The 15,088-nt window shown below is 45.6% G+C and overlaps 1 protein-coding gene across 1 annotated transcript; it reads right to left on the bottom strand.

Annotated features, from left to right (window-relative positions):
* Nucleotides 1-629: 629 nt before the first annotated feature.
* Nucleotides 630-14,467, bottom strand: Znf713 (zinc finger protein 713). The gene is made up of 6 exons (XM_046454378.1): nucleotides 14,391-14,467; nucleotides 12,921-13,408; nucleotides 9,706-9,791; nucleotides 7,653-7,779; nucleotides 7,331-7,423; nucleotides 630-1,767 (listed from the first exon to the last, which is right to left on the bottom strand). Exons 1-6 carry the CDS (start codon nucleotides 14,465-14,467, stop codon nucleotides 764-766), a joined length of 1,875 nt encoding a protein of 624 aa, XP_046310334.1. The 3' UTR covers nucleotides 630-763.
* Nucleotides 14,468-15,088: the final 621 nt, after the last annotated feature.

Raw genomic sequence — 15,088 nt, 5'->3', positions numbered from 1 at the left:
AGAAAAAGGAAATCTGTGTTTTCCATGGTGAATTTAAAAGTAGGATATCAGGATAGAAAAGCAGGCTTCTCAGTGTCCTCTAAGACTCTTCTCAAAGTGACCCCAGAATTTGTTTGAAGAAGACAATGCAAAGATTCTTTTATTACAAAATAATAGAAAAATAACAGAACATTGCCACATCCTATTTCAATATTCATTAAACCATCAGACTTTTTGTTGATATTTTTAATTCCAAATATTAGATATTTATTATTATAGAAATTAGAATGTCATTAGCATAGCAAACTCATGATTTTCATAAATAATATTTCCTAGGCCAAACTAAACATCCTATACCCTTTTAAAAATATTACAATCAGATATAGCAAGAGCCGTAAAGAAGGTACAAAATGACCAAGGCCATCTTGAGGGACATTACTTTCATGTTTATTTGGTTTGATGATGTATACTATAGCATGCCTTGGTTAACAGGTTTTTGTAGCATAGAACTTAGAGGTGAATGATGATAGCTTATTGCTTATAAGACTTCTGCTTATTTCTTTAAAACATGTTAGATTAGACTTGGAACATGACTCAAGGTTTTTATAAAATAATCCATTATTCTTCCTCGGAATGTAATAGGCTACCAGTTTAAGGTGCACATTTTATTTGGTTTTTATGCATTAAAGGTTTATTTATAAGCTTTTTATCCACTGTGAATAATTTGCATCACTGGATCATTGCCCGGGAAGACAGTTTCCTGCGCTTCTATTCCCCAGCACAATCACGTGCTGCAGAGTGATGCATGGTGGCGGAGGGCCCGCCCACACTTGCACTCCAGCACCTTCCCACGGGTGTGGGTTTTCCTGTGCTGGTTCAGGTGTGCGCTCTGGCTGAAGGCTTTCCCACACTCAGGACATTTGTAAGGCCGCTCTCCAGTATGGGTCCTCTCGTGCTGGTTGAGATGTGTCCTCTGGCTGAAGGTTTTCCCGCAGAAGCTGCACTGATAGGGTTTCTCTCCCGTGTGAAGTCTATGGTGCTCGGTGAGAGACGTGATGCGGCTGAAGGCCTTGCCGCACTGATTGCACTTATAGGGTTTCTCTCCAGTATGGATCCTCAGATGCTGGGTGAAGGAGGAATGCTGGCGGAAGGCTTTCCCACACTCATGGCACGTAAAAGGCTTTTCCCCTGTGTGAATTCTCTGATGTTGAATGAGGTGTATTCTCTGGCTGAATCTCTTCCCACAGTCATCACACTTGTAGGGCTTCTCTCCCGTCAACATTGGCTGAGGCTGGCCGAGAGGCAAGCTGTGGCTAAAGGCCTTTCCATGTTCCCTGGGGTTCTCCATGGCACATGCATTACTAGGAAGAAGAATATGTTGACCGAAGGTTCTTCCACACTCGTTAAATTCACAGGGGTTCTCTCTCACAGGGTTTCCCTGATAGCAGATCAAGTCTGAGCCATGTCTGAGGCTATTTCCTTGTGCACCATAATAAAGGGGTATTTGAAGAGAAGGATTTCTCTGACCATAATTGTCCTCTGATCTCCTACATTCGCTGTTTCTCTCCTGTGTGAGCTTTTGGTGGATGAGAGATACTGGTCCCAAATATCTCTGCTGGTTTTCTTGGTTCAACTCTAAGTGATAATCAAAATCCCAGAGTCCTCCTAAGATGGAGTACCAGAAACTGTCTCTTGTTAGTCTTTGCATGATCATGTCCTGGGTTTGGTTTTCATCAGAAATACTCTGGTTTAGAGCTGACTTTTTTACTTCAGGTATGTTCTCTGCATCTAAAAGAAATTCAGAACATATAAATTCTTCCCAATATTCTTTACGCTTTGAAAAAGAACTTGTTGTGTGACGAACTGCCAAATGAAACAAGGCCATATCACACGGGAAAAGTGATGGAGGGAGGGCAGGGAGCAGCAAGAAGGGATTTGAAACCTGGTGTAGCCATGACAGCAAGTCTTCCAAGAGCACCCAGGGTGAAAGGAGTCTCTTGCTAGAGACACTGGGGAAGCTCTGCTCAGAGGGGAGAGGACAGTGGCTTCTCGGAGAAGGCAGGCCCAGGCCAGGCCCTGGGTTTTCCTACTGCAAGGCCAGAAGCCTGCTGGGGAAGTATCTTCCAATTTTTCATCTTTTGTTTAAGCTAGTAAAAGTAATGGTTGTCTATAGTGTACCAAGCGTACAAAAGTATACTTGCCTCTGTTTGAATAATATGGAAATGCATTAGGAAAGAGTCCCACCTGTAAAATAATCATAGCTGACACTTTGGAGCCTGTCTTGCCTGATTTTTTTCTTGTTGTTCACATAAATATCCATGAAAACCATAGTTTGATCAAGTACGACTCGTGGATTATGATAAAAACAAGATTCCATTCTGTTTTCCCACCACTGCTTTGAACTCTATCCTCCCATCTCTCCAGAGGCCTGGGGCTCTCCTGATTTTTAGGTCATAGCTGCTCCTACTGCTACACCAGGTCAGTGTCATTCAGTCATTCCATGTCCTGTGGGGTGAAGTCTCTTCCTGTCCCTCTTGCTGGCCTCCTACTGATCCCCGCTCTGCTCCCTTCTCCTGCCTCCCCATGCCTCTGCTGAAGTCTCCCAGTAACTGCTTCCCTCCTCCCTTATCGACTAACAGGCTAATTCTTGTCACAGGAGGCAGGAGAGGTGTTTTGAGGACGAGTCTAGGGGGTGAGGTTTTGAAGGGCTGCATAGCTCCAATTTTAAACTTGGCAGATGGTTAAAGCCGACTAAGTTTGGGGAACTTTCACCACTCTTGGGCAGTTCTTAGAGGACTCTCTCCTTCTCTCCTGTCATTTCCATTACCTAGACAGATATAGTTCTATTTTGGGCAAGAATCCTACTTGACCACAGCCAAGGCTACACTGGCTGACCCATAAGAAACACCCTGTCCAAGAAAGTATGGTAGCATAAACTCACCCCCACTTCTGGCTGACCACCCATTATAGTCAGCAGCCCAGGGCCCTGGATGTTCTGGGTAAGCATGCTTTGGCTTTCTCAAACATGTACTTTAGTATTGGTCTTATGACCACAGGGAACACACATCACAGCTGCCTGAATGCACCCTCCACATGGGTGGCTGTATCATTATTGTCCCAACTGGGACTCTTGTCACTGAAAGCAATACCACCAACAATGAGAATACTGGAGGGGGGAGGTTGCTTCTATAACCATAACTTGACTCTCCCCCTCACTCTCCTCCCTCTATCCCTTCCTTCAAAAGAGTGCTAGGGCCTCTGAGCAGGGTTCTCTCCTAAGAAGCTTCTCAGAGCAGGGTTCTCTCCTAAGAAGCTTCTCTTCCAATCTCCTCAGGGATCTCTCAGATCTCTTCCTACCCTTGATCTAGTGGGCTGTTTTCTATCTGCAGGACGCAGGGGAGTTCCCACACGTACCCTGGGTGTGCAGATATCTTCTATAAGCTCTCAAGGAGGACAGTTTTTCTAATGCACACTCGTGTGTTAATGTATATGAATGTAATTATACATAATTTTTACTAATTTTGAAACCCAAACAGAATGATAATATTACATATTGCCTATGTAACTTTGTTTTTTACTGAATAATATTCTGAATATAGATCAACCTCATTCTTTTTAAAGGTTATACCCTATTTTTAAAAAGCTATTCTCCCTAAGTTTTAGGTTTTCATTTTGTTGTTGTTGTTGTTGTTGCTGGGATTGAACCCAGGGCCTCACAGATGCTAGGAATGCTCTGGGCTATATCCCAGCTTTTTAAAAATTTTTATTTTGAGATAGGGTCTTGCTAAGTAGCCCAGGCTGGCCTTAATCTTGTGACCCTCCTCCCTCAGCCTCCTGGTAGCTGGGACTACAGGTATGTACCACTGTGGTTATTTTCCCCAAGCCAGCTCAGCTTGAGATGGGCAGAGGAGAATGCTGCTCGCTTCTCCTTCCTAGTCTCAGGCCAAGGTTCACGCAGAAGATTCTGCAACAACCATCCAGCTCATGGGCTTTGTGTTAGCAGACAGTGCATCTGAGTACTCCAGCCCTGATTGCCCCTCAGTCTCAAGCAACCATCTGGCCACATCCTTCCTCTGCTCCAGCTGACAATTCTCTGCATGACTTACCTTCTGTATCCCTCAGCTTTTCAGGCCCTGCTCCCTCCAGTCTTACTCCACCGCAAAACTCTTTCCTGACCAAGTCTCCTCCTAATCGGCCAGGAGGAGCATCCTCCGCCATTCTGTGGATCTCCCTGCACTGCATGTGTCCCTTCCCATCCCCTCCTGGCTGGCATTCACATTCCCAGCGGAGCAGGTGTATTGGGAGTGATTAGTGGGAACTAAGAAGAAGAAAGAGGAGTAGAGAGAGGAAAGGAAAGGGTCTGAGAAGACAGGAGGGCTGGGGGAAGGAGAAAAATAGAGGAGAGAGCCCAGGCTTCTGATTCCTGGGCTAGACTACATATTTGTCTTTATGGAACCACCCAGAAAGTTAAGGAAGGGAAAAGAGGACAGGGGAGGGGAGGCCAGGGGAGGAAAGGGAGGCCAAGAGCAGAGACAGGAAGAGAAAACATACAGATCACTAGCAACCCTTTTGGGAGGTATGGGGCATGGAGCCCAGGCCTGTGCATGCTGGGAAAGAGCACCCACATGGATCTGGAGCTTTCTCCCTGGATTGTATGCTAGCCTTCTGGAGAGAAGCCTTATTTTGAGACAGGATCCAGCTAAATTGCTTGGCTGACTGAGTTAGTGATCCTGCCTCAGCCTCCCCCGTAAGGACTCTCCTGTTCAGTGCCTCCTTTTCCTATCGGTGGTCTTGGCCTCATCTACCTCTCCCTGCTTCCGACCTCATCTAGACCTCCGTTTCTTTGACTCTTCTGTGTGTCTAGTTTTCAGTCCTCTTTAGACCTCCTTCACTTCCTGGACTTTGACAAATCACTGATTCTTGATCAGTTTTCCTACTTTAGTCTCACTGAATCCTTAGGCCCTCCATCTCCGCACTGCAAACCCTGCCTGGTGTTAACAATGAGAAATAGCACATCTGTCATACCAAAAGCCACAGACAGACGAATGGGGCAGAATCTCACCGGGCCTTCAGAGCTTCGGAGATTCCTCTTTCCATCTTTGGCCAGCTTCAACTAGCCTTAGTAAGCTCTCCCGAGTTCCCATTTTGTACCTGCTTTTCTAGTTCCTTGATGCTCAGCAGAAGACCTTGCTATCTGATTTGCCAGGAAAACAGAAGTCTCCATACTGGAGCTCCCCAAGCCTCCCACCAGCAAACTTACTACACACATACACATACACATGCACACACACACACACTGCCCACACCTTCCCATCAGTACACTCTCTTCTGGAACCCTGCCCCAGCTCACATCTATGCTTACCTACCCTTCTGCAGACTCCTCCCATCAGTGATATGGATAAGCTGAAACCATTCCTGCTTCTCCTTATTCTGGGGAAATCTGCATTTTCTCCTGTCCTGCCCTTGCTTCTCATTACCTACTGTACGAACACCAGCACAGCTGTCTTTTCTAACCATGGACAGACTCCTCCCAATCACCTGTCACTTTTCTCACTAATTCAATCACAACATCCTCGTTGCTGAATGCCTGGCTGTTTTCCAGGTCTCCTCTTGGCTAAGAAGAGATTTTGGATAAACTGGTGCTGGCCAATGTCCATAACAAGGAGGCATGGCATGCAGCATCCAGGGGACAGGCCAGCATTTGGTCACACAGCTAGGTCATCTTCTCAGTCCCGAGCAACAGAAGGGCTTCACCACACCTTCATGAGGACAGATGGCTGTGTCCCACAGGACAGGGAAGAACTAGCAAGTGGTTTCCCTGGAAGAGACTGCAAGGCTGCATGCCCCTGGAGGGACATGAAAAGGAACCAGCTGTTTGAGAGGACCTGAGAGCCCTGGGCATCCATGTGTAGTTGCATAATGAAGTTGGGAAGTTGTTCTATGGTTAGCAATTGATTTTTCTAGTTGGAGGCCTGTGGGTAGGGACACAAGAGGGGACAGCATGGGTCCTACAGGTGTAGCATATGCAATTTGGGGAAGGATCAGCTCTGCTCTCTTCAGTAGGTCCTGCCTTGGCAATTTACCTGCAAAGGGAGTTTTTATAATCTCTTCCTTCAGTGTCCTGCTCCCCAGGTTCAGAGGTGTGAAGGGCTGTAAAAATATGCCACTGCGATTGTCAGGTTCTTCACCGCACATCCTAATCAGCAGACTCTGCTCACTGAGGGGCCGAAGTGGGGGTGAGCTTATTACTAACATAACCTAGAGACATGCCAAAGCCAACTCAAGAAAGTAGAAGTGTGAATGGCAGAAAACCATGTGCACACAGTGAAACCAGGTGTCAGGGCACAGAATCAGTGAACTAGACAGGAAGTGGTGGGTGAGCCAGCTCCAGCAACCAGAAAGAACATGCCCACCTCAGCAGGCATTTGCTGAAGCAAGCAGGCAGAACACTGCTGGTGTGTTCCCGAAATAGGAGCTCTTAATATTCCCTAAGAAAGCCCATAAGAAGCTCAAAGAGGAGAGGAGAAAGTGAACAGACCTGGGTTTTGAAATCTTCAATTAAGTGATAGCATGACATTAATAAGCAAAAATGCAATCTAAAATCTGGAAGGAGCATGTGTGTGAAACGTGGGCTGGAAATGCAGGAGTGGGAAAATAACATGGCAGGGTGACTGAAAAGCAGAACACCTGGTGCCTTCACCAGCAGGAGGAGGAGGAGAAGGCGGGAGAGGAAGGAGGGACAGAGGCACAACAGCGACTAGAGGAGCCAGGCAGTGTCAAGAAGGCAGGCCAACACAATCAGACCAGCAGGACATGGGTGGCTTTTCAGCCACTGGATTTGATTGGAAAGAAGTCAGTAATAGTCTCCAGGAAAACCATTTCAGCAGCACAGGTAGAATAGGGTTGTATCACAAAGGCGTGCAGGCTGAAGGCTTAACTAAATTTAAAGAGTTGATAATGAAAGGAAAAAGGAAAAAGAAAAAGTAGGCAAAAATACAGCATTTTTGATATGGAGAAGAAGGATTTAAAGAATACTGAGAGGACATCTGAATAAGAAATGCAGTGAAAATGCTTTGTGGAGATCTGTAGCATTAAGGTACTTATGGGAGTTCAAATTAAGACTTGCAAAATAACTTTTGTATTCCATATTTTTAAATAGTAAGTATATATTTTGTTGAATTAAAAAAAAACCAGCCATTTCCACTTTGGAAATAAAATATGAACTGAATTTTTTTCAAAGGCCTCAGTATTCTTTAAATCCTGGGGGAGAGCGGAGTATACCCAATGAACACTCATTTCAGAAGTGATGATTTCCCCTTAGGGTATAAGATGCCCACTGCTCACTTCTCACCTGGAGGGGTTTCCAGGGGGCCATCTCTTTCTGTTAACCGCAGCTCCTCTTTCTCCAACTGAGTGATCACCTCTGGCTTATAAAGCTGATGCCCTATACATGGAAAAAAGGATGTCTTAGGAGTTCATGCTGGGAGCAAAAACAGGTCCATCTCTAGGGGCTCTGGGCTTGGAGAAGGGAGACTTCAGGGGCATCAAGATGAACTCCTCCTCTCACACTCACAGAGAGGGACAGAAAATGAAAGCCTTTACAGAGGCTCTGCTGACTGTCGCCACTGAGAAAGGAAACTCAGTTTCCAGCGTTAGGGGGATGCCACCTTTACCCAGAGCCACCAGGTTCCTGTAGTTCTCCAGCATCACGTCCCGATAGAGGTTCTTCTGAGCAGGGTACAGCCGCTCCCACTCCTCTCTAGTGAAGTTCACGGCCACGTCCTGGAATGTCAGCGATTCCTGAAACACCAAGCACACCCCCACTCAGGCAGAAGCGCCCTTCAGAGGCCTTCAGAGGAAGGATGAAAACAGCACAGGGAAGAGAAGCATGCCTGAGCATTCTTCTGAGGGTCTTTGGACTGAGCAATGCAGGATGAACCTTTCCAGACCACAAATGCCTGTCTTTCTGTCACCTTTTAAGACCTGAAAATGTGCATGAGTTGGGTGCTGGTGTTGCAGGTCTGTGATTGCAGCTACCTGGGAGGCTGAGGCAGGAAGGTTTTGAGTTGGAGGACAGCCCAGACCACACAGTAAGACCTCATCTCAAAAAAACAAAACAAAACACAAAAATGCATGACATATTCTTTGCTTTTAAGCATTTGCAATTTGTTGCAGGGTAAAGATTCTCATCTCATCCACACAGTCAAAAGACTATACGAGAAACTGATTTCAGAAATGAAAGAATTGAAGATATTTTGAAACTGAAATTAGGTATCATATAGATGGAAATCCTTAATAGATTGTGTAAATCCTTAATAGATTGTTATGAACTGGACAGGAGAGAGGATACTTGGTATGTTTAAAAAAAAAAGCAACAAAGGCAGACAAAGTGGGGGTAGAAGTCATGGATCCAAGTTGGGGTTGGTAAAAGAAATTGACTCCTTTCAGGCAGGGATTTAAAATACAAAGGGCAACCTCCAAATTCCTCCAGCACCAATGTTTTGTAAGCCATCTTTTGCCAGACACTGGTAACCCCCTCCTAATACAGAGATCTATCCCTCCTTCCACCTGCAATGCTCCCCACTTTAGGGTACAAACAAATGCATCTCCCACAAGTTAGCTATATGACTGTGATTTTATTTAATTTTCATGTCTTGATGATTCATCTTTCTAAAGTATATTTCAATTCAATGACTTACTGAGGCTAGAAGTAATCAAACAATTCATCCAAGGACATAAATTGGCAGATTCCTCCTTAGCGCCTGTTCCAGAGCTTGTGCTCCCGTCACACCACACAGATGCCTTCTTTCCTTCTGGGTGCTTCCCTCGCCAGCCTTTCTCTGAGGCAGCACCAGAAGCTGTGTCCACAAGGGACCCAGGCCTACACTATGTATTTTTATTTTTTGGTCTTAGAGTTTGGGCTCAGGGCCTCTGGTGTGCTGAGCTCCACTGTGGCTGTTGGGGTCAGTACCCTGCTTCTAGCTTTTCCTCCCTTTCACACCTTCTACTGGCAACCCTACATCTGGTGAGCCAGTTCTTCTTTCTTCCAAATCCTTAATGAATTTTATCTTTGGGTAGGTAATATATTATTACGGCATAGTAACAAAAATATAAAAAATACATAATAAAGCAGGGTCTTTTTTTCAGATTTCTCTCTCTTTGGCCAGCTTCTACTTCCCAATAGATCAGAATTGTTCTTAGTTTCCAATGTATCTTTCCAGAATTTTTCTTTAAGCAAATGTGAATATAGATTATTTCCTGTTTTTTTTTTTTAATTCTAAAGTAACATATTTTAAACACTATTTTTAATTTAATAACGGACTCGGAGATCTTTCCCTCTCAGACCTAACAGGACACAGCTTCCTCATTATTTTTTTAAAGTGTTGTTTCATTTTTGATCAACATATAAAAGCTGACTGCACAGGGAACAGTGGTTACTAGAGGCGGAGAGGGGAGGGGCAGATGGGAGGACTGGGTCATGAGTGCTGTCACAGTAAACGGGAGGAAGGAATTCTGGTGTTCCACTGGACCATGGGATGGATACAGTTAACACTGTACATTTCAAAACAGAGGTAAAGACTTTATGGTGCTGGGCACTGACTCCGGACGTGCATGCTAGGCAAGTGCTCTACCACTGCAGCCCAGAAGAGAATGTTCCAGCCACAGAGAAAGGAATGATCAATGAGAACTATAACAGCATTTGAGAGGAGAGGAAATGGGACTTACCTGGGACCTGACTGTCTGTGATCCATAGTTCACTTCCTCCTCCCCACACCCCTCTTGGGAAAGCACAGCCTTCAGAGAGGGCATCACTGGGAAAAGAGTAGAACCACCCTGTTAATATATAATACTGGGGCTAAATTTAAACCTTGGGGCCTTTGTGTTGGGATGGCAGACAGCTCATAGAGAGGACCTCAACAACAGCTGGACCCTGGTATCCCTGCTCCTCCATGACCCTGGGGAACTCGACACAGGACTTCCTTCCTCTGGCATACAGCCACTGGGAAGGAGGGAAAGGATGGAGGCTGGCATTCTTGTGTGGCAGGTGGGGAGCTCAGTGGTTCTTGACCCCAACCACACACTTGGAGACATTTAACAGGATGCCAGTGCCCAGCTCCTGCTCTCACAGATCCAGAAACCCACTGGTATGCAGGAGGCCTGGGCAGCAGTTTTTTAAAAATCTTATTTGTTTATTGATGCATTATAATTATACAAATTAGTGGGGTTTATTATGTCATATTTGTGCATGTGTATATCATAACTTGATCAGTCTCATTCCCTAGTACCTTCCCTTTTCCTCTCCTCTGTACCCTTTTCCCCACATCCTTGCCAGCAATTACTGTTATTTGCATCCTTGACGATAGGCAACAGCACTCAAAATTCTGACAGTGCCAAGTGATTCTAACTGTGGATGTAAAATAGATGAGGTGATGGCAGAAAACACACATTGAGGACTTGTCTTATCTTGATCTCCCCAAGTGTTAAATTCAGCCCAAACTACAGAGACCTGCTCCTCTGCTCTCAGGAGGCCTCTGAGTACACAAGGGAGGTTGTACTCTCCTTCCTTCAGGTATCTGTGTTCCATTCTCACCAGAGCTACTACTGCACCTATTTGCAGCTCCTGGGTGATGACTCTTCTGGAATAGCCTCTCCAGTCAGGAGATGCACCAGTGCCAGCAGTTTCAGTATCCTAGCCTGTCTTTAAAAGTGATTTTAGGGACATTACGTATGAGTAACGCCACTCTGAGGTGGCTGAGAATCAGGAGCCAATGATTTTTGATTCTTAGCAACATCCACCCTTGGGATCTTGCCTTGTTCATGCAGAGCTAGATGCAGAGGCTCCTGAAGATAGTTATTACTCAACCATATGTGGGGACTTTGCTATGAGACTCATATCTGTCCCTTGGTAGGATCTTGTAAGATACAGTTGCAGGTCAAGCACCTACAACACCCATCAAAGTCACAGAAGAAACTCAGAAGTCTTAGCTAAAGACGTAAGGAGTCTGAAAAGAGAAGTGCAAACTCTTCATTCATAAAGACAGAGCACAGCTAGGTGTGGCAATCTTTAAGAATCAAAAGCACACTCAGAATTTCCAATTTGCACATTACAAAAAGCAGGGAGGTACAGATGATCCGACTCTTAAGATATTCAGCCTCAGTCCTACCTTTGCCTCTTCCTTGTCCTGCTCTTTCACAAAGAACAGTTTCTTCCCCTTAAGGGGGAAAAACAGGCATTACAGCCACAGAGTGAAATGCACTCATTTGCTAATAATCATGAAGAAAACATTTTTTTTTTAAAAGAGAGAAAAATGCAATTCTAGTAGAATGGCTCTATTAAATAAGGTAGCCATTCACTGCCTGGGATAGGGGGGTGTTAAGATTAACATTTCACAAAACACTTTAGGGGCTAGATTCAAATTTCACAGCTCTGAAAAAATCCCACTGTCAGAAAAGCCAGAGAGAACTTAATAAAAATACCCTTAAGTTTCAGACCCAGTCACCTCAAAGCCATGCATCTCATACCAAAAAACCCCAATAACTGTTAGGCAGAACAGGATTTCTCCTTTATACATAAGAAAAGGACTCCCGAGATTACTGAGGTGACGTTTCTAAAGTGTGTTAAATAGTATCTCACTGCCTGTTACTCACAAAAAGAGAGCATATCAAATTTGGAAAATGCTGGCTTCAACAAAGTTAAATATTTTTTTTTTTTGCTACAAATCTTGATAGGAAGATTTAATGTCCATTGTGAACCCCAGATAAAACCTCATATGTTTAGTTTGAAAATATTTTTATGCCATCTACTCATTTTTCAAGTCTCAGATTAAATCAGGAAAGATTCTGATATCACAGACCAGGTGAGATCCCTCAATTACCAGTTTTTCAAGTGGCAGTTTTTATCGCTGTAATTATCCATTCAGCAAGCCATCTTCAAACATCTTCATGAAGTCAGGAATACAGTCTGATTTTTTACCTTTCTATTTTCAATGCCCAGGGCCCAGCAGTTAGTAGGGACTAAATAAATATTTAATAAATCAGTAAACAAAAGGTTTCTAGTGTTTACTTTTCTATTAAAATATTTAAATTTACACTAATTTTAGAATTATAGAAAAGTTGCAAAAGAAGTACATGCTTAATTCCTGTATGCCATTCACCCTGCTTACCGAATGTTAATATTTCATATAACCATGGTACAATTATCAAAACCAGGACATGCACATCGGTGCGATTAACCCAAATTAGTCACATCTTGTAATTTTTCAGTAACACTCTTTCTCTGATATAGGATCCTAAATTGCATTTAGCTATTTTTCCTTAGTCCCTTCCAATCTGTAAGTTTTCCAGGCTTCCTATCTTCCATGGGCCTGGCACGCTTTTTTTGTTTTCTAAGATTTAAAAGCACACATAACATATTTAGTGTATAGAGCAAAGGTGGAAAGGTACAAATCATCTAGCGGAACTCTGGGCCTGAGCAGTCATCCCCGTTCGGGAACAGCCTTTGGAGTCATCCCTATCAATGCCATTCTGATGGTGGGAGAAGGTGAAGACCTGTCAGTACAGTAGTTACAGTGACAGGGAACTGTGCAGCAAGGCACTTAAGGCTATGGTAACAGAGTGGCAGTGCACGAGCAAGTAGTCTTTAGAGTGACATCATGTAGTCTAGTAAATGCTTTAGTTCCACTAGTACATTTACCGACGATTTAAGGAGTGTTTTTGGACATCCAGTTTCATTATGCTTTATATCAGACTATTTTCAAGCATGCAATATAATAGATTCCAGCAAAACAACGTTCGGCGGCATCAGTTTCCCCTTCCTTCTCAGGAACTGACATCAGCTGTCATCTCAGTCCAAGCAGACAAGCGGCGCGTGGCGTGCCCTGCAGACCGCGGGGCTGCGCGGGGAGCATCGCAGACCCGCTGTGTGATAAAGGCCAACCCACCGCGTCGAGAACTTGGGAGCGGTCGGCGAAGAGACGCTGGGGCTCGGGGACCAGCGAGCGGGCTCCTAGCCCCGGGCGCGGCGCACACAGCGGTGGGCGGCCCTGCCCTGGGACTGCCCAGGCCGCCTCTCCCGGGCGCACTCACCGGCTCCGCGGACTGAGGCCCTCGCGCTGCCCAGACGCCGCAGCCTGCACCGGGAGCGGAAGGGCGCCGCCGGCCGAGGCGGAGCAAGCGCTGGCGATCGGCCCACCGCGACCTGCGCAATGGCGACGCGGGCTCGGGGGGCGCATGCGCGGCGCCCCCTCTGTAGGGAGTGGCGGCTGGGACTGCAGCCCTGCAGCCTCTGGGCCTCCGATGTAACCCGCCGTGGGCGCTAGCCCAAGTGCAGGTGGAGGCCCCGCACGCTGCCAACCACGCGGAGGCCGCCCAGGTGCAGGTGGAGACACACCGCACCCGGCCAATCACACGGAGGCCGCCTGAGGTGCCGCTGGAGGGCCCGGCACCCTGTCAATCACTTGGGGGCCTTCCGAGGTGCAGACTAAGTCCCCACACCCCGCATCCTGCCAACCACACCGAGGCCGGTCAAAGGGCAGATAGAAGCAACACCCCCCCCCACCCCCACCCCCCGCGCACCCTGCCAATCACACCGAGGTTCCAATGTGCCAGAGTCGAGGCACAAATCGCTTTCTGCTCCCCATTTTACTTTGGTGAACCTCAAAATATAGTAATTGAACCGTTACAGGTCTGCTGTTGAGAAGAGTGGGGCTCTTTACAAGGGGATGACATTTTGCTTAACCCAGGCTCAAGTTAGTGTTCTTTATCACCAAAAAAGATTACCTATTTATGCTAGTTATAATGAAATTTTACATATTTCATTTTTTAAAAACTTCATCAGATAGCCAAGTGCTGTCAAACACGGGTATCATCCCAGAGCGTATAATTTAACTTGAGCATATGCATCACTCCTAGTGTGTTTATAGAATTCCATGGTTCTCTCTCTCTCTCTTTAAAATATTCATTTTTTAGTTGTACACAATACATTTATTTTATTTATTTTCATGTGGTGCTGAGGATCGAACCCAGGGCCTCACACGTGCTAGGCAAGCACTCTAGCGCTGAACCACAACTCCAGCCCCTCCATGATTCTCTTGATACTGCCTTTTAGCATTTCACTATGTGGCAGATTAATCACGTAGAGTGGAAGGATAGGTGAAAGCGCCTTGACGGCAATAGTTAAATGGATTTTGAAATATGGAAATTTCCTTTGCAGTGGCACGGAGGTCCGAAAATGCCACCACAACTATAGTCTGAGCTTGGAAAATACAGCCACTGCTAGTTCTGCCTGGAGATGAGGGTCTCACTTCCTGTTTTTGCTCATGACAGCACTGGGAATGCATAAAGCAGCCTGATACTGTGATTCAGCCAGTGATCCTTGAGGTAACTTTATTGTAGCATAAGCTGTATGTTACAAATTGTCGCTTTTGACCCTGCAGCTTAAAGACTCAGGCCTTTCGTTCCCACGTTGGACGCCAATTGCTGGTTTCATGTTTGTGACTAAAAGGCTCAGGGGTCACTCCAGGAAAACTGGGCTGACTGGGCTGTGCAAAATAACCACACAAGAGACACAAATACTTTTTCTTTGGGGTTGCTGTGAAGGCTCCTCTGACCTTAAGGGTGACTTGCTGACCCCTTTTATTGAGGAGAAGCTATTCAAATGAGGCAAGGGGTCAGGTTTCAGGAGGCTGAGTCTATCTTCATGATGTCCACTGTCAACAGGTTGATTGACATCTAGGTAGGCCACACCCAAGGGCACAGTAAGAGAAGGGGACACACACAAGGCACTTCCATGGAAGATTCTACCCTAAACAGGGCAAGGGGTTATATTACAAAGGAACAGATGCTAAAAGGCATACCCATGAGGCTGTAGGAAGTCACTCCCAGTCACGAAGACTCAACTCTAGCAGCGTGGGTGCCACATCGCCCAGCAGGGGAGTTAACTCTGTCAGTGCGAGATTGGTCTCCCACAACAATGCTGTTTTGTCTTGTAATTTTAAGTTGAATTCATTAAGAAACAGTATCAACCCCAGCACAGGGTGGGGAATGGTAGGTGGGGTGGTGGTGTAAGAAAGCAGAAAGAAAGAAACAGTATCATGTCTGGGACAAGTGA

This window comes from Marmota monax, unplaced genomic scaffold (genome assembly GCF_021218885.2).
Source record: "Marmota monax isolate L192 unplaced genomic scaffold, Marmota_monax_Labrador192_F-V1.1 WCK01_AAM20220418_F8-fsc00086, whole genome shotgun sequence".
NCBI classification, from domain to species: Eukaryota; Metazoa; Chordata; class Mammalia; order Rodentia; family Sciuridae; genus Marmota; species Marmota monax.
Note: the sequence above shows the minus strand (reverse complement) of the source record. Positions and strands in the feature narration are given on the sequence as shown.